Consider the following 18,769-nt stretch of genomic DNA (forward strand, 5'->3'; position numbering starts at 1 on the left):
AAAACTTCTAATGACTAGGAACCCAAGTCATCCTTTCTAACCCGTTTGTAGGACAGTCTGCGCTTGGGGTCAACAGTGAAGTTAGGAGGCACCCTCTGTGGGCCTGACCTGGCCTTGACCCTTTGCTGCGATGCCAGCAGTAGGCGGACCCAGTTCGGAGCTGGGGCGATGCTTCCGTGGACGTGTTTGCATCCATCGTCCTTCCCTCGTCTTCCCTTCGTGTCGTCCATAAACCTCGACCCTGAACACAAATAGCAGGATGTGGAAATTACCTCCCAAGTCACCGTCTATCCTCGTATGGAATGCTGGGGTGTCAAACTTGGCTGCCAGCCTTCCTAAAGACGATTTTAGCAGCTCCCGACGATTTTAGGCAGGAGCTACCGATGGCACAAAGTTCTCAGGCAACTTCCAGAACCTCTCGCCAGCTTCCCCTGCTGCCAGGTCACCATCTCGGTCAGGCAGAGACCTTCCGGTTCCCCTTCGACTGCTGGACCGGGCGTCCCAGTTAGTTCTGGGTGACTTAAGGTCACGTCAAGAAAATAACTGAAAGGGCAGATTCGAGGACGTGGAGACCACCCCATGCCCACCTGGCACTTTCCCGAGTCTCCGCAGGTGCAGTGGGGTGGACGGGGGGCCGCGGCGTCTGGGCAGCAATGGCGTGATGGGGCGAGTAGGGCCTCGGTGCCCCCGAAGCTGCTGCCCCTGCCCCCGCCCTGCCAAGAGTGGACATCTTGACTTGTTCCTAATCTCAGGGGGAAAACATTTAGTCTTTCAGCATATTATAACTTTTTCTTAGATGTTCTTCATCAAGTTAAGGACCTTGCATTGTGTTGCTAGTTCATTGAGTTTTTTCTATCATGAATGGGTAATGGATTTTGTCAAGTCCTTTTTCTTCACGTATTACATGATCATGTGCTTTTGTCCTTTATTCAAGTAATATGTTGTATTGCTTTAATTTTCATATGTTGAGACATCCCTACATTCCTGAGATAAATCTCACTTGACTATAGTGTATGATCTTTTTAAAATGTTGCTAGATTTGGCTTAATAACGTGGAGGATTTTTGCATCTATATTCACAAGGAATTTTGAACTATAGGTTTCTTTAAAATTGTTGAGACTTGGGTTCGTGGCCTAATGTATAATCTATCCTGGAGAATGTTTCTTGTGCATTTGAGAAGAATATGTATTCTATTGGAGTTGGGTGGCCTGGTCTGTAGATGTCTGTTAGGCCTAGTTGGTTTATAGACAAAATGAGATTAGCCATTTGTTGATAACTGTTGAAGCTGAGTGATGGGTTCAAAGAAGTTTATCTTACTCTTCTCTCTACTTCTGGGTATGTTTGATAATTTCCATATAAAAAGTAAAAAATAGTCCTCAAATTCTCACATTAACAGAAAAGCCTTATAGGATTTAGCATATATAAGAGCAAAACTTACAAAAATGAAGGAATGAGGTAGACGTACACATATTGATATGAAATTATATATGATATGTTGTTAAAATCTACATAGTGCTTCTATTTTTGTGTGAAATATGTGCACATACACTTGTATATGTATATACTGTTTCTGAAAGGGAAAATAAAAAACTGACAGCAATGATAGCTGGTCAGACTATGGGACTGGAAGTCTGGGAGGAAGGAAAGCTTGCTTTTTCTTGCATAATCTTCTTTGCCTTTTGAGTTATTTGTACTGGCTAATTCAAAAATAGGTAAATAAAATTCATGAAGAAAAACTGTACACTAATAGTTAATTAAAATTTTAAAGAAGTAAAATGAAGGTAGACATGCCCTACAAATATCAAAACATATCACAAGGTTGCAGTCATTAAAACAGTGTGGTAACAGATCAGTTAAACAGAACAGATTTTATCATTCTAGTATATAATAAAAAAGGCATTTTAAAATTAGTGAAGAAAGGATTGATTGGACCAGTTGGCTGTCATTGGGGAAATCCCTATTTGACATGATGCTTTATACCCAAAAGTAACTTCCATAGCAATTAAAATGCTTATTGTAAAAATAAAACTGTAAATGTAAAAGAATAAAATATAGTAGACCATATTTATAATCTCTTAGAGGTAGTAAAGATGTTCCTAGGCAGAAAACATAAATGAAAAATATCCAGAAAAACATAAATTTAAAGATTGAGAAAAGATCTTGACTACATAAAAACTGAAAATTTTTATAGGACAAAAGACATCACAAAGGACTTAAAGTACAAGTGACAGACTGAGAAAAATATTTGAAAGATAAATAACAATGTGTTAATATTCATAATGCATAAAACATTTTACAAATATATAAGCAAAATATAGCCATGTTAAGAACGCTGCCTGCCATATCAGTAAACAAAGGATGTCGCAGCCATCAGTGAGCCCTGAGGTAACTCAGGAGAGGAAACAAAGAATGCCCAGCTGTCTAGCAGTCATCAGACTGCAGCCACACCCAATGGTGCAGCTTAAGGAAACGCAGGATAAGAAAGCACAGGATACTGGCCCCAGATAGCTGAGGTGCTGTTCAAAGGAATGATTTCGATAAGCCCAGACTCTTGCATCTTCCCATACACAGAAAAGTACTAAATTCCTTAACTCGGGATACCTGGTTTTCTTTAATTAACAGTAATCTTTTGTTCCTACTACCTGCCGTTTGTTGCAAAACTCCTATATACCCTGGCACCCCCCGTGCCTCCTTGGAGCAGTTCTCTCAGGGTTACTTGAGACGCTGTCTCCCGGGCTTGAAGTCCTAAGAATGTCCGCCGAATAAAACATAACTCTCAACTTTTAGGTTGTGCATTTTTTTACGGTTGACATGACCATCTATCTATCTCTAAATTGATTGTGAAAACATAACTCCCTATTTTTTAAAGCCACTGTTATTTGAAGCATAAGTATTGTTAATATGCTATATCAAGGGTCAGGAAACATTTTCTGGAAAGGGACAGATAGTAAATGCTCCAGGCTTTGTGGGCTGTATCTACTCTCTGTCACATATTCTTCTTGTTATTTTTTTCCTTACAAGTCAAATGTAAAATCCTTCTAAAAGTTGTAGAAGGATATGTATGAAAGTCTAAGCAATGAGTATTTCAAAGGAGTGTCAGGTTTAATAGGTGGCATTAAATATTTTGTTCTATAATATTTTAAAACAAATTTATAATCCACATTTTATTTGTGTAACATTTATAATTTTTAAAAGATCCTGCCCATTGGAGACAAGGCTGAATTATGAAATTTTAAAAAACTCAAAACCCTCCAGACTTTGTCTTCTTACCCAACCTTATATCTTTTCCTCAACTTACCAAAAGTGTGTCTCCAACTTCTCCATAAAGTAAAGGTCCCAGGATTCCTGATTCATACTGAATAGCTTCACGAGTCTTAAATGTTTCATCTGTGTAAGCTATAAATCGGACTTTTTTGTACTTCCTACCAATCCGCTGAGGACCATTGTTCAAATACAGACTTTTATAACTTCTGTGTGAGACACAAAAAGATGAGAGGTTGGAATGGAGAATTCTAGGTAAAGGACAGGTTGCTAAAATCCAACTCTACAATAGCTCATATGATTTAATCAAGGAAAGGAGTGAGAAAAATATAAGCATCCCTGATGTTTAGCTATGTTAATTTACCAAACATATTAATGCCCTTGCCATTTGATTCTATACCTGTACCTAACCTTAAACATGGCTTAAGGATTTGTTGTTTTGAATAACTGGGAAGAATTTTTGATTATGGGGAAGAGATAGCACCAAGAGTCAAAAGGTACTTGCCTGTCATTGGAGGTAAGGACTGAGGGAGCATAGTCCCAGTCCTCCTCTTCAGCAGCAATGTAGTGGACCCAGGTTTTAGGATGCTTCTTCGCAACTGAGCGGATTTGGATAAAGGGAGGAGCGCTGTCACCATCAAATCTGACCACATCCATGTCAGAGTCATAAAAATCATCATAATCTTCTTCTTCATTACTTTTCATCCATATGTGGGGTTCTTCTGGGCAGCTATCTACTGTGACATAAGCTTCCATACCATCTGGAGTCAGACAAACGAATGTCAGGTTCCAATGAGACTTTCTTGCCTTAACTCTTATGACTTTGTTCTTTCTTGTTAGGCCTTCAAGGCCTTCTCTTAAGTGTTCCCTTCTCCACACCAATATCCTTTCTTGCCATTGTCCTATATGTCTTACCTTCCCCATATCTGGTACTTTCTGGTTTCTTCCTGTGGTCTTTGCACTCACCATTTCCCTTCTGCCTGACTCTCCTCCAATATATGTTTTACCCCTTTTTCAAGACTCACTCATTTGCTCATAATATCCATTTGTATTTGCTATATAATGCTCTGGGCATCACTACTGATATCCTGGAGCCCTTATGATTACAACCTAGACAGTGCACTTTTTTCCTTTTCCCTAAATTTCTCATAAAACATCTCTTCAGCTATGACCCAAAATCCTCACTCTTGCCACCTCATTTTCCCCTCCCTATATCACAGGTAGATTCACCAGTACATTCACAAGTACTACTAATAATCAAGCCCTCTTATACTCAAGGTGAAATATTTGCTCTGAAAACTGGCAACTAGGGAATCTCAGTTGAGGTCTAACTAACATAATCCTATACTGGACAGTAGACAGTAAATTCCATTAAAAGAAGAGCTGGATATTTATAATACTCATTTTTAAGATCCACAGATATTACCATGTTGGTGGGAAGAGATATGACAAAACAGTAGAAACTGGCCAAGGTCCATCAGGAGTGTCTGAGCCGTAAGGAATGTTATTGGTGAGATCTCCAAAGAAGCCTGGCGATGGTTCCTCACAAGAAATGTGTGGCCTTCGAGGAAAACTGAGTGCACTTCAGGGGTGGTGCCCATCCCAATCACATGCCAATAGACTGATTTCTTATGACATCCAATCAGACCTGTAAAGTAAGAATAACACAGCTATAAGCAAGAAGGAGAGAATTTGAAATGGAAAACACTTTCTAGGATAGGATGAACAAATTGTCCTTACAAATTTTATTATCTTGACTTGGAACCAAACTTTCCAAGGACACGGGGGTACTGTTAAACCAACAGCTCTTGCCAAAGTCATCAATGACTATCATGCTGCTAAATCCAATGGGTATTTTTCAGTCTTCATCTGCATCTGTTGACCATTCATTTCTTATTGAAATTCTCTCCTCCCCTGGCCTCTGTTTCAACAGGGTTTTGTTCCATTAAGCCTTAGACTGCTCCTTCTTTACCCATCCATTAAATGATGGATCACCCCAGGGTGCATCCCTAGGCCTTATTCTCTTGTTAATCAAATTTTCTCCCTGAATAATATCATTCATTCTCATGGTATTAACTCCAGACTGATACAGACTGATACCTTCTCAATATCTTCACCTGGATATCTCATAAAACCCACAGGTACAAAACCAAATTTTCAATCTTTATCACCTCATCTTATTCCAGACTTCTTTATTTCAGTGAATGGTACCATCCTGAATTCAGTTATGCAAGTGAGAGTTATTCTTGTCCCCACTCTCACTTCTCACATCCAATCTAACGCCAATGATGGCAATATAATTAATAACAGTAATGTTTACTGAGCACTCGTGTAACATCAAGCACTGTCCAAAGTATTTTACAAGTTTTAACTCCCAATAACCCTATGAATGTAGAAACTATAGTTATCATCCCTCACTTAGAGGCGAGGAAACTGATGCTCAGAGAGGTTAATTAACTTGATATGCGAGAGCAGGGACTTGTATGTTTTGAAAGTTAATTTCTTTTCTAATTCTGAAATCATGCATATTAATTATAGAATTCTTGAAAAATACAGAAAAGAGTTAAGAAAATATCCTTCCTCGTCCTTCATTATTTTCTTGGGTGTCTGAATTTTCCAACTTCCTCTTTCTTGGTTTACTCTCTAGTTTTATTGTAGCACATATTCAGTGGCTTCTAAGGGCTACCATTTCTGAAAATGTCTTTATTCTTCCCCCAAAGTTAAGTTATAGTTTGGCTATGAACTCTAGGTTGAAAATAACTTTTCCTTTAGAACTTTTAAGGTATTGGTTCATTATATTGCCAGTCTAATTCTCATGCCTTTGTATGTGACCTGTTTCTCCCAGGGGAAGCTTATATATCTTCTCTTTATTCTTTGAAATTCCACAAACCTAATTTTGTGTGGGGATATTTTTTTATTTATCCTGCTGGGAAATTTTTATATAAAGACTCAACTCTTTTCTTTTTTTAACACTTTATTCTATCATTTCTTTGATTTTAAAAATCTCTTTTTCTTTTGCTGTCTGGGAGATTTGCTTTCTCAATCTCTTTTTGTTTTGCTATCTGGGAGATTTGCTTTATACCACTTTCTATTAAATTTGTATTTTGACAATCATATTGCTAATTTTGTGAGCATATTCTTGTTTTGATTGTTTCTTTTTCATATAATCCTATTATTACTTTTTTTACTTACTAGAAACCTGTTTATTATATTCATTATAAAAGGATGTACCTCAGGAACATCCAGATGGAAGGGATGATAAGGCAAGGCATACTACTTTTCTTTACCTTTGCATATTCTCTTCGTGTTTCAGGCTTTCCTTAAATATCTGTTCATCCTTAGATGCCCATTTACATTTAAGCAAAAGAAACCTTAATTTTTAGGTAACTGAGGAGAACTGGAAAAGAGAGCTCTGTGGTGAATGCAGAAGTTCTTGAGCAGGCTGTACATACCTGGCAGAGACCTGTTTATATAGCCATTGATTGTGTGCATTGCAGATGCAGGATCCACAGCCTGTGTCAAGGACTCATTTTTTCCTGAGTGCCAACTTTTCCCTGTTGAGAGAGGATGCGGATAGAGGGCCAGCTAAGTGTCTGTCTCATGTCAGCACAGTAGGCACAGATGATTTGCCCTCAAAGTCATAAGAAAAAGGGAGAAGACAGTTACCAAATGGCAGATATTTCTTGCTCAAAGTAATGATCTCTCCCTATATTTATCCATGACACTACTTGGAAAGGAATAATGACAGATGATAACTAGTAGAAGGGAGAATATTGGTTAATTTGCACCGTGATGATTTCATTCTATTCATTAGCTGACTTATGTAAAAGGAAGCACATGACAAGCATCCTAGGAAAAGGCTGCCAGTACCTGTCCCTGTCCTAACTGCTTCAGCCAGTTTGTAATAATGAAAGCCCAAGAACCCGAAAGCTTTCCAACTCTGTCCCTGAAATTAACAAGAGTGAAAGGCACTATAAATATTATTATTAGCAGCTCCTTGAGGTCTTGCCCTTTTGTGCAAAGGACTGAAACTTTCTGAGGCACCCAGCCTTTGGGGAACTCTCATAAGTTCATTTATCCCTTGATCCACTCATTTGTTCATTCAGTTAAACATATTTACTGAACACTACTGAGCACTAGGCACTGATGACAAAGAAGACACAGCCTCTACCTTCTAGGCGCTTACAATTTAGCTCGAATAGACAGAGAAGCAGACAATTATAATACAGAGTGAAGAGCGATGTAAGAGAGATAAGAACAGGATACTATGGGAGCAGAGAGGAGAAGGAACCTCACTTTGCCTGAAGAGAAAGGAATACGAGGTCAAAGAAGATAAATATTAAATAAAGCTAGCAATGATGATTTAGTGTCATAAGGAGGAAGCTCAAGGTGCTGTGGAAATATATAAAGAGGCATCTAACCTAGACCAGGAGGAGAAACTTGGTGTGAAGCTGGAGATAGGCTTTCCAGGCAGAAGAAACAGCATAAGCAAAGGTCCGGATGCAAGAAAAAGCATGGCATGTTTTGGGTGTTACACAAAATGTGTTCAGTGTGGCTGCAACTTGAACGGTGATGAACGGTGAGGCAGGAAGAGGAGCACAATGAAGACTAGGTCATGTGTCATTGTGTTAAGATGTTTACATTTTGCCTTGATGTAAAATTGAAGGATTTTAAGGGCTGGGGTGACAAGATCAGATTCGCATTTCAGTAAGCTCCCTTTGGCTGCTATAGTAATAATGAAGTGTCAGGGAGCACAAAAAGACAAGGAGACTAGTCAGGAGAGAGATGATGGGGGGGTCTCACTTCAGAAGGTGATCATGATGGTGACGAGGAAGAAATCACCCGCTTAATCCTTACAACCATCCTATGAAAAAGTACTCATTATTTCACTTTTCAGCTGGATAAAACTGAGACACAGAAGGGTTAAGTAACTTGCCAAAGTTACTTAAAAGTAAGAGATGAAGATAAGAAAAAGTATACTCATAGAAACATAGAACACAAGGGGGGTTGCCAGGGTCTGGGGAAATGGGGAAATGTTGGTCAAATGGTACAAGCTTTCAGTTTTGAGATGAACAGGTTCTGGGGATCTAATGTGCAGTGTGATGACTATAGTTAATCTTACTACATTGAACACTGGAAATATGCTAAGGGAGTAGATTTCAGGTGCTCTCACCACACACAAGAAATAACTCTGCGAGGAGATATGTTAGTTTGACTGTAGTAATCATTTCTCTATCTATATCTATTTATCTAAAATCATCATGTTGTACACCTTAAATATATATGATTTTTAGTAAAAATTTCTTTAAAAGATAACAGGGGGCATTTAGAAAGTAAAGCAATAAGTCACTTCAAAAAGGGCTTGTGGGGGCTTCCCTGGTGGCGCAGTGGTTGAGAGTCCGCCTGCCGATGCAGGGGACACGGGTTCGTGCCCCGGTCCGGGAGGATCCCACATGCCGCGGAGCGGCTGGGCCCGTGAGCCATGGCCGCTGGGCCTGCGCGTCCAGAGCCTGTGCTCTGCAACGGGAGAGGCAACAACAGTGAGAGGCCCGCGTACCGGAAAAAAAAAAGGGCTTGTGGGACCAAAACCAGGAGCTCTTAAGTGCTGTGACCAAAGATTGAAATTCTCCAAAGGATGTGATAGTCACTCAGTTGGGCTGTGTTTTCCTGAGGAGATAGAAACCTTAGCCACTCGTATCCATGATTGGCGATGTGGGAAAGTGAATAACTGTCTCCCAAGTATAACCAAAACTAACAAACAAGCAAACAAAACAAAATTACATACATGAAACGTTGTCGGGGGCAGAGGCCTTGCCGCTAGCCCTTCAGACCAGAGCTCCTGGTGCAAAACGGCTGCCCCGACACGTCAGCTCCACCGCTGGGAGCAGAAGCTGCCCACGACACTCAAGGCCAGACAGCGGCAGCAGGCCGTGTGCAGAGATGCTGTGCACGCACTGCCGTCTGTAGCTGCGCCTGCCGGGAGAGGTCCGCCCCTTCCCCCGTCCCTAAAGCAGCCCCGCCCACGGCCTGTCGGAAGGGCGTTTGCTCTAGAGTGTAAGCTCGCACTTCTCCATTCTTTGCACAAAGAATAAAACTTTCCTTTGCTTCAAACCGGAAAAAAAAGAGAAAGTAAAGCAAAAAGTCTTTGTTGATGGATTTAATAAGAGGGACAAGGTTACGCAGCTACTCTGTCTTCTTACTTCATAGCTGCCAGTGGAACTCAGATTGCATTTTTTCCTTGGAATTCATTTTCATCCCTGTCTGCATCATTCCTGAATGATAATGTACTTTATGATCTTTCTGTAATCACTTCCTCTGGACATTAACAGCCCTCATGCTTAAGTACCACATTAAATTAATATATTTCATTTTTTTCAGGAGACCAAAATTCAGACTGCAGCTCACTAACCTTCATCAAATACAGCAAAAAGTAGTACAAATTCGTGCAAGGTCTGTGTCCTTTCTTTGGTCAGACTCCCTGAAAAAGAAGTGAGAGCACTTATCTTCTATTGAAAATCCTCTCATAGGAAAATGACACGAGGAGGATACATTACTTCATCAACTGCTTTGTCTCTTGGTCTCTTATTAACTTTACCATAACATTATTTCCTTGGTGTCACATCTCCTATGCCAGTAATTCTAAAATTATTCGGGGTAAAGGACTTTTTAAAAAATTTCAGATTTGTTGCAGACCATTACTTTTATAAAATACACTAAAAATTAATTACTAAAAACGAAATTAAAAAGACATACAAACTACAAGTCCATATAACCGTATTTCATATATATGTATATATTCAGAACAAACATAAAACAGAAAAAGAAAAATTACAAAAATCATACACACTGTTCATGGAAATGTGCATATAGGTAATTAATATAGAAAATTTCTATTACACTTTTAACTTTTTCTTCTGCAATTGTAAATTAAAAGTTATGAGCAAAATAACTACTGTCTATACATATATATATTTTACTACTGTCTATATTAAACACCTATACTCACACTTTAAATGAACACCATGTATATCAATATTTAAAGTTATCAATGTTACAAATGAGCTTGCTTCATGCTTTAACTGTTGAATTTGTTAGCTGTCTTTCTTAGCATACTTTTTCACTTGATTGGGAAGTTTTCTTTGCAAGTTTATTTTGAGTAGGAAGATTTTTGTTTATAATGTTCTTTCCTCTCTCGTACTCTTTCTTTTAAAATTAATTAATTAATTTATTTTTGCCTGCATTGGGTCTTCATTGATGTGCACTGGCTTTCTCTAGTTGCAGTGAGCGGGGGCTACTCTTCGTCGCAGTGTACGGGCTTCTCATTGAGGTGGCTTCTCTTGTTGCGGAGCATGGGCTCTAGGCATGTGGGCTTCAGTAGCTGTGGCACACAGGCTCAGTAGTTGTGGCTCGTGGGCTCTAGAGTGCAGGCTCAGTAGTTGTGGCACATGGGCTTAGTTGCTCCACGGCATGTGGGATCTTCCCTGACCAGGGCTCGAACCCGTGTCCCCTGCATTGGCAGGCGGATCCTTAACCACTGTGCCACCAGAGAAGTCGTCTCTTGTACACTTAATGCTTGGAAAGTAAAAGTTAAATTGGACAAAGAAACTAACTCACCCATACAAATTTAAAATACAGGTAAAGCTGTCTGAAAAGATATTAATTCTTTTTATTATATTTTTTAAATTATCAAGTAGTGAAATTGATGTCTTTCAGTAGGTGAATGGATAAATAAACTGGTCCATTCAGACAAAAAAATATTATTCAGCACTAAAAAGATGGGCTTCCCTGGTGGCGCAGTGGTTGAAAGTCCGCCTGCCGATGCAGGGGACACAGGTTCGTGCCCCAGTTCGGGAAGATCCCACATGCCGCGGAGCGGCTAGGCCCGTGAGCCATGGCTGCTGAGCCTGCGCGTCCGGAGCCTGTGCTCCACAACGGGAGAGGCCACAACAGTGAGAGGCCCGCATACCACAAAAAAAAAAAAAAAAAGAAAGAAATAGAAAAAGAAAAAAATAAAAAAAATAAGATAAGAAGAAAGAAGCTATCAAGCCATGAAAAACATGGAGGAACCTTAAATGCATGTTACTAAGTGGAAGAAGCCAATATGAAAAGGCTACATACTATTTGACATTCTGGAAAAGGCAAAACTATGGAGACAATTTAAAGAACAGTGGTTGCCAGAGGATTTTTAGGGCAGTGATATGATACTATATATGACATATATTTCATACTATATGATATATGACACTGACATATATAATACTGTATGATACTAATATAATGGACACGTCATTATACATATAATCCAAGTCCACAACATAGTGATTCTATATTTCTATACATTACAAGAGATCACCACAATAAGTCTAGTTGTCATCTGTCACCATACAAAGTTATTACAGTGTTATTGACTATATTCCCCATGCTTTACATTTCATCCCTGTGACTCATTTATTTTGTAACTTGAGGTTTGTACCTCTTAGTCTCCCTCATCTATTTCACTCATCCCTCCACCTCTCTCCCCTCTGGTAACCACCTGTTTGTTCTCTTTATCTATGAATTTGTTTCTGTTTTATTATTATTATTATTATTTTTTGGCCGTGCTGTGCAGCATGTGGGATCTTAATTCCCCAACCCGGGACTGAACCTGTGCCCCCTGCATTGGGAGCATGGATTCTTAACCACTGGACCGCCAGGGAAGTCCCTCATTTATTTTGTTTTTTAGATTCCATCTATAAGTGAAGTCATACAGTATCTTCTTTCTCCCTCTGACTTATTTCCCTTAGGATAATGCCCTCTGGTCCATCCATGTTGTCACAAATGGCAAGATTTCATTCTTTTTCATGGCTGAGTAATATTCCCCACATCTTCTTTATCCATTCATCTGCTGGTGGACACTTAGGTTGCTTCCATATCTTGGCTGTTGTAAATAATGCTGCAATGAACATTGGGGTACATACATCTTTTCGAATTAGAGCTTTCATTTTCTTCTGAAAAATACCCAGAAGTGGAATTGCTGGATCGTATGGTAGCTCTATTTTTAATTTTTGAGAACCCTCCATACTGTTTTCCATAATGACTGTGCCAATTTACATTCCCACCAACAGTGCACAAGGGTTCCCTTTTCTCCACATCCTTGCCAACACTTGTTATTTGTGGCCTTTTTGATAATAGCCATTCTGATATGTGTGAGGTGATAGCTCGAGGTTTTGATTTATATTTCCCTGATGATTAGCGATGTTGAGCATCTTTTCATTTGTTCATTCATTTGGCACTATGTTGTGCACTTAGAACTATAATAGTGTTGTAGGTCAATTATACTTCAATAATTTTTTTTTTACTTTTTTTTTTTTTTTGGCTGCACCGTGCAGCTTGTGGGATCTTAGTTCCCTGACCAGGGATTGAACCCGGGCCCTCAGCAGTGAGAGCAAAGAGTCCTAACCACTGGACCGCCGGGGAATTCCCGGGGGAAAAATTTTTATAAAAGGTTTAATTTAAATTACTATGATTTTTAGAATAAGAACTTATAAACATGTATAAATGCTTGCTTTTCTCAGATTTTTATGTTTTTGGGTTACAGATGACTAACCTCCTGAAGTGGTCTATATGCCATTGATCACACACTTGGATGTATTTACCTTCATGGAGGTTTCAAGGCACCTAACACAAAATTATAAAAGGCACTACTGAGACAGCCCATAGGATATCTGAAGTAGAAAGTAGAAGAAGAGGAGAAGAGAGACCTAATTCCAGAACTTGGCTTTTCTTGAACATTAGAGTGCATTCTGGCTACATAGGATGGGCATCTGTTCTTCTCGGAGACTACATTATTCTCCTTTCCATGGCATGATGCTAGGGAAAAGAAACCTCTTTCAGAAGTTTGTACTTCCCCGCTTATTTCCTCTCAATCCTACTCTTTCTTATACTTACCTTCTCTACAAACCAGCAGGGCTCCAATGAGGCCTGAATTCACGTCTTTCACCAGGTCCACATGAGAAAGATATGAGTAGGTGAGACATGGTGGGTCAGAGGCCGTTGGACCATTTTCTTTCAGGACCTGCCAGACGTAGGTATGACTTTTACCAGGAATGACTTTATCATCTTCCTTCTCCCTTTGGCTGGTTTTATCCTCATATTCAGCACCTAAATCAAGGAGGGATAAAATTGTCCTTTCTATGCCCATTGCCCATTCAAGGAAACTTCAGGTTTATTGTCACCAGTAGACTCTACACAAGAAACAGTGTTCCTGAAACTTAATTTGGAATACTAACAAGTAGCAGCTATACATGGGGAGAAGCCTTATATATTGCAGAGGAGTTCTTGACCACTAATGCAAACATGAGTGGTTAAGTGGTCCTCTGAGACCTCCAGATTGTGACAATAATACTGCTTTCATTATTGCATCTTTTTACCTAATTCAAGTCAATTCAATTCAGTAGACATACATGGGTATGTACTTTTGTCCCAGACTCTTTACTAAGCACTGGTGAGGGTCAGGGAAGGGTGAGATGCAGAGATTTTTTAAAATGTTGTTTTTAACTTGGTTCTTCTCTGGCAGGCCAGACCATATCAGGGGCAGATATTTTCTGGCTGTCCCATCCTTAGTGATGTTAAAATTGACCCCTGGATTATCCTGATACCTTTATTCTACACTGAGCACTATATGTGTTCATTGTTAGTGAAGTGTCATTGCTTCTACGTCATTTCAGTGGACTGAAGTAGAAAATATTGAAACTCACTGACCATAACGCTTATACTTCTATTGAACTATTTTTCTAGCAACTCACCTAAGCTTCTCGGATTCATAATGGTCTCTGGGACTCCAGAGCCTCCCAAGGCATTCAGGGTGCTCCTCATCTATATCCCATCGTACCTCACAACAGCTATACATCTAATAGAGGGACCTCTCCAGCAGAGCTGTACTAGAGACCCCTGCACTGGCCCACTATAAAGTCAGCCTCTTTGGTAAAGGGGTGCCCCTCCACTGAGCACTAGGGACAACTGGCTTCATCCAGAAGCAACAGCAGACCAATACCTGTGCTTGGCAGATCCTGGGGGACATTTAGAAAAACGTGAGTTGTACCTCAGGTTGGAGAGTGTGGTTCAGGTGTCTGTGTGATTGTGGGTTGGTATAAAATTCTGAATAGTGAATACATTTGGATAGGGAGGGAGGGGATCATGGACGGGTAAAGAAGGGGCTTCAACTATATCTATAATGTTTAATTTCTTAAAATAAAGTAAGCAAACATGGCAAAATGTTAAGATTTGCCAAAGTGAGGTAATGGGTACATGTTTGTTTGCTCTATTATTTCCTGTACCTTTTTTGTTTGAAATATTTCATTAGGAAAAGAATGTCCTTTTTCCTAATACTAAGGTTGGGGTTGGGGGGTTGATGAGAGGCCAAGAATGCGTGAAAACTATACCTGTCTTGGCAAGGCAGACGGTGAAAAATTGTAGGGTCAGTACATGGTGGATCCCAATGAGAATGAAGAATTGTAGGAGTGGGCAGTGAGAGAATGACAGCTGGAAAACTAGGAAGTGATGTTCAGAATGTTGAAAGCTTGAACCTGAGATTTTGGGTTCTGCTCAGGTTGCTAATAACAAGGTCTATCCTTCGGTGAAGACAAAGTTGATTTGTCAAGACCAAGTGAAGTAGGCGGTGCCTGGGAAAAAGCATTGTGCACAGCCCTTAAAGTTTACATATCTACTAATGTCTCCATCAGAGTCTTACCTGAGCTTATATATCAGCCACTGCAAATATTCTAAGCAGAATGTGTTTTGTGTAATTTTTATCTTCTATTATATGAGGAAGAACACTGCTTCCAGTGTCCTGGTTAGCCCTCTATTCAACCCCCTGCTACCGCTGGGTCAGCCGTGCCCCAGGTCTGGCCTAGGCCCCCAGAAGCTAGCCTGCTGAGACATCCCAAATTCCTGGGCGTCCAGCAGGAGTTGAGACCCACATTCTGACTCCCCATGCCAAGGATTTTTGTTGGTCTCAGTCCTGAAGGGCCACAGCTCAGTGACCCGTGGGCATGACTACTCTACCACAGGACAAATGCTGTGCTTCAGAGGCTACTCCACTTCACTCTCTGGTGCCTTCAGCTATTTTTCCTCTGCCTGATGTCTTCTCGGCAGCTTCGGGTTGGTACTTCTTAACTCGTATGCCCCCATACTGTCTTTCACACCTCCCTCAAAGTTTTGCAGCTCATGGCCAACCTCATCTCATTCCTACTCAGCGCCTCATTTTGTGGACCTACTTACAGCCTAGGTTGGTGTCTTAGAACGCCACTTGTCCAGAGAAGAAATTAAAAGCCTTTTTCTAGTACTGGGTTTCCATTTTCAGCTCAAGACCAAACTTGAAATTTCCTTTGACAGACACTCCATGTGAACTAGCTATCTTGGCATACATCATATGGCCAAGTCCAACAACAATATGGCAGGGAAATGTACTCCTGCCACTCTGGGGTAGGGGATGACTATTTGGTGAACTGAAATGTAATTTACCAGAGTTGGTTTGGGAGATAAAAATGACAGGCCTGCAAAGCTATAGAGATATAGAGCAGATCAGAAGTTGTCTGGGACTGAGAGTGGGAATGCGGCTTGAACTGCAAAGACAGAACTTCTTGACATGGATTGTGTTGATGGCTGCACAACTGTCTAAATTTAGTAAAAGTCATCAAACTACTTTAGATGAGTGAATTTTGTGGTATGTAAATTATACCTCAACAAAGCTGTTTAAAGATGCTATAGGGAAACCATACACAAAAATTAATTTAAGATGGGTCACAGACGTAAGTATGAAAGGGAAAATAATAAAACTTCTAGAGGAAAGCATAGAAGAAATTCTTCATGACTTTGGGATAGGCAAATGTCTTAAATAAGACACAAAGCTCTAACATAAAAGGAAAAAAATGTGATACCTTTTTTGTGCTTCATTAACTGTTGAACTTTTGTGCTTAATTAACTTTAAGAACTTCTGTTTACCAAAAAAGAAAACTATTAAGAGAGTAAAATTAAAATTCAAGCTACAGACTGGAAGAAGGTATGCAAATATTTATATCTGTCAAACGATTTGTATTCAGAATATATAAAGTGCCTCTACAAATCCATAAGAAAAACATAAACAACTCATTTTTTTTCAACAGGAAAACACTTAAACAGTTGATCAGATACTTTACAAAAGGCTATCAGAAAGGTCAACAAGCATATGAAGTGATACTCAACATTGTCACAGATTTAACTTACATCCTGGGGCCCCCAGGCTAGTCTAAGAAGGCCAGGAGCCTGTGGATCATAACATATAAATACACAGGCTCGTGCTAGGATCGTAAATCGCATGGGCATTAGGCCGTTGACGCACTGTGTTGTTCCTGGGAAGAACCACTGTAGATGTATGTGTGAGAGATGATAGTCTATTTTCCCAGAACTCACCAGGCTTAGGGTGCAATACAGTCATCCCTATGGTCAGCTCCCAGCTGCAGAATTGTGGGAACCCTGGTTTCTCTAAAATGCCCCTAGATTAGTTCTGGAAGCTTCCAAGTAGATAAGCCTCATGGAAATAGCCTGCCAGGCACCAGTCAGAACCTGGGATGACTTTTCCTCTATAGCACCTGCCCCCTCCTGTCTTTCACCTTCCCCCAGTCCAGGTCTGCCCTGACCTAACGAGTGCAACCTAGAAAACTAATGCTTTCCAATTTCAGAATGAGAAATTAGTCAATGCATAAGCATAGTTAGACCATACAATACAGGGCATGTACTCTAATAATTTCTTAATGATTTACTTGAATCTTCTTGATCTGTATATGCCATAGTCTATCTGGGCAATATCACAGTCTGTTGTGGCTCTCTCTTCATTCCCTTCCTGCACTGCGAAGGTTAAAGAGAAGCTAGCTGAAGTGGGGGACTGTGGCCAAACAGGTTGCTTGCTGTAATGAGGTCAGTTTGTGCTTCTGCTAGTTGGCCCTAATCACATATTTAGAAATTGGGGGGAGGGGAGGCAGAGGAGATATCTGGAAATTCTGAATCTAAGGAAGGAGAAGGAGAATTCTGTTTCATTTCTATACCATGGGCCTTGATCCTCCCTAGGAAGTTTTCTGGGCATAGGAGGGCAGATACAGTGGGATTTTTAACATCCGCGGCCTGGCTCCCCAAGGGAGAACAGGGGACAGCAACAAACTTTAGGGTTTAGACTAAAATGACAAGGTTCTTGACTTCATGAAATGGGCCTAGGTTTGAATCCCGAATCCACCATTCAGTAGCTGTATGCCCTTATACTCAATACTCTTCTGTTCCTAGGATGACAGGACAATAGGAGGGCATTTGACTCACCTTCAGAAGATTTCCAGTAGGATACGCCAATAGCATGAAGACTAACAGGATGAGAAGCCATATTCTTAAGTGTAATGACCACTGTGTCATAAACCTCAGCCTGGATGGTAGGACCCAGCAGACCTGCAAGAATGAGATGTCCCCCAAAGGTCATTTGGAGGGTGGCACTCCAGAAAACCTGTTATCACAAAAGTGATGGTCAAAGTCACAGTAGAGAAGCATGGCCCTATGGTTATTGATAAAAAGTAGTAGCTGAATGAATACATAAACTGCTATAACCAGCTCAGCCTCATAGTTGTTCTGAAGACAGATTTCTGGCAATTCATTCAATGCATTTATTAATTCAACTAATAATTGAGTTCCTACTATATTCTAGAAACTGCCATAGGCAGTAGAGATGCAGTAGTTAACAAGATAGATCATGGAGATCACATTCTAGAGACATTAAGCATGTAAATAAAGAAGGAAGAAAATTGTAGGTTGTTATAAGTGCTATAAATGATGATGGCGTGCTAGAAAATGATGAGGCAGGAAGTAGAGGACACTTTAAATATGGTAAACTAACATGTGGTTGAAGCAAAGTGAATGAGCAAGGGAATAGTAGAAAATAAGGTTATCGAGGCAGGCAGGGAACATAACATGTAGGACTTTGTAGGCTACAGCAGTTTGGATGAATTTGGAATTTAGAAGAAGCAGACTTGGGACTTGTATTGGAGGAAGAGTGTAAAAAATATTAATAAACAGAAGCATCAATTAAATAGAGTTGGGAGACCAGAAGGGGGCGCTCTCACACCCTGTGACAATAGCAGAACCCAACGGGAAGAAGACTCCTCATCTTTCCTGGCAAGGACTCAGCCAATAAGCAGCCATGGACTCTTTGTTTACTCTAGCCCTTCCAACTTCCTTTTCCCCTCTATAAACTGTGTTCCTCTCCCCTTGCTATTCAGGGACTTGTTTGTAGCTTGCCATGGTTGCAGACCTCAAAATGCAGTTCTCTGCTGATCCTGAATAAACCCATCTTTTCTGGAGAAATATCTGGTAGTCTATTTTATTTCAACCAGGTCAACAAGTCAACAAGACTTGCTCATGGGTTGGATATTGAAGATAGGGGGGAAAAAGTGAGAGAGCCAGGAGCCAGGAATGACTCCTGTGATTTTGGTTTGTGCAAGTGGGTGGTAGTCAG

The 18,769-nt window shown here is 40.2% G+C and overlaps 1 protein-coding gene across 3 annotated transcripts in view; it reads right to left on the bottom strand.

Moving 5' to 3' along the window:
• Positions 1-18,769, bottom strand: part of F8 (coagulation factor VIII) — a gene marked incomplete at both ends in the record, with an annotated part of 114,201 nt that overhangs the window by 81,027 nt on the left and 14,405 nt on the right. For all 3 annotated transcript variants that reach the window (XM_079726863.1, XM_079726862.1, XM_079726861.1), the window contains 7 exons: positions 3,299-3,470; positions 3,767-4,022; positions 4,688-4,909; positions 6,714-6,815; positions 9,671-9,739; positions 13,189-13,401; positions 17,587-17,709. In XM_079726863.1, the coding sequence (XP_079582989.1) occupies positions 3,299-3,470; positions 3,767-4,022; positions 4,688-4,909; positions 6,714-6,815; positions 9,671-9,739; positions 13,189-13,401; positions 17,587-17,709 (1,157 nt within the window). The remainder of the gene's footprint in view (positions 1-3,298; positions 3,471-3,766; positions 4,023-4,687; positions 4,910-6,713; positions 6,816-9,670; positions 9,740-13,188; positions 13,402-17,586; positions 17,710-18,769) is intronic.

Source organism: Hyperoodon ampullatus (assembly GCF_949752795.1).
Source record: "Hyperoodon ampullatus genome assembly, chromosome: X".
NCBI classification, from domain to species: domain Eukaryota; kingdom Metazoa; phylum Chordata; class Mammalia; order Artiodactyla; family Ziphiidae; genus Hyperoodon; species Hyperoodon ampullatus.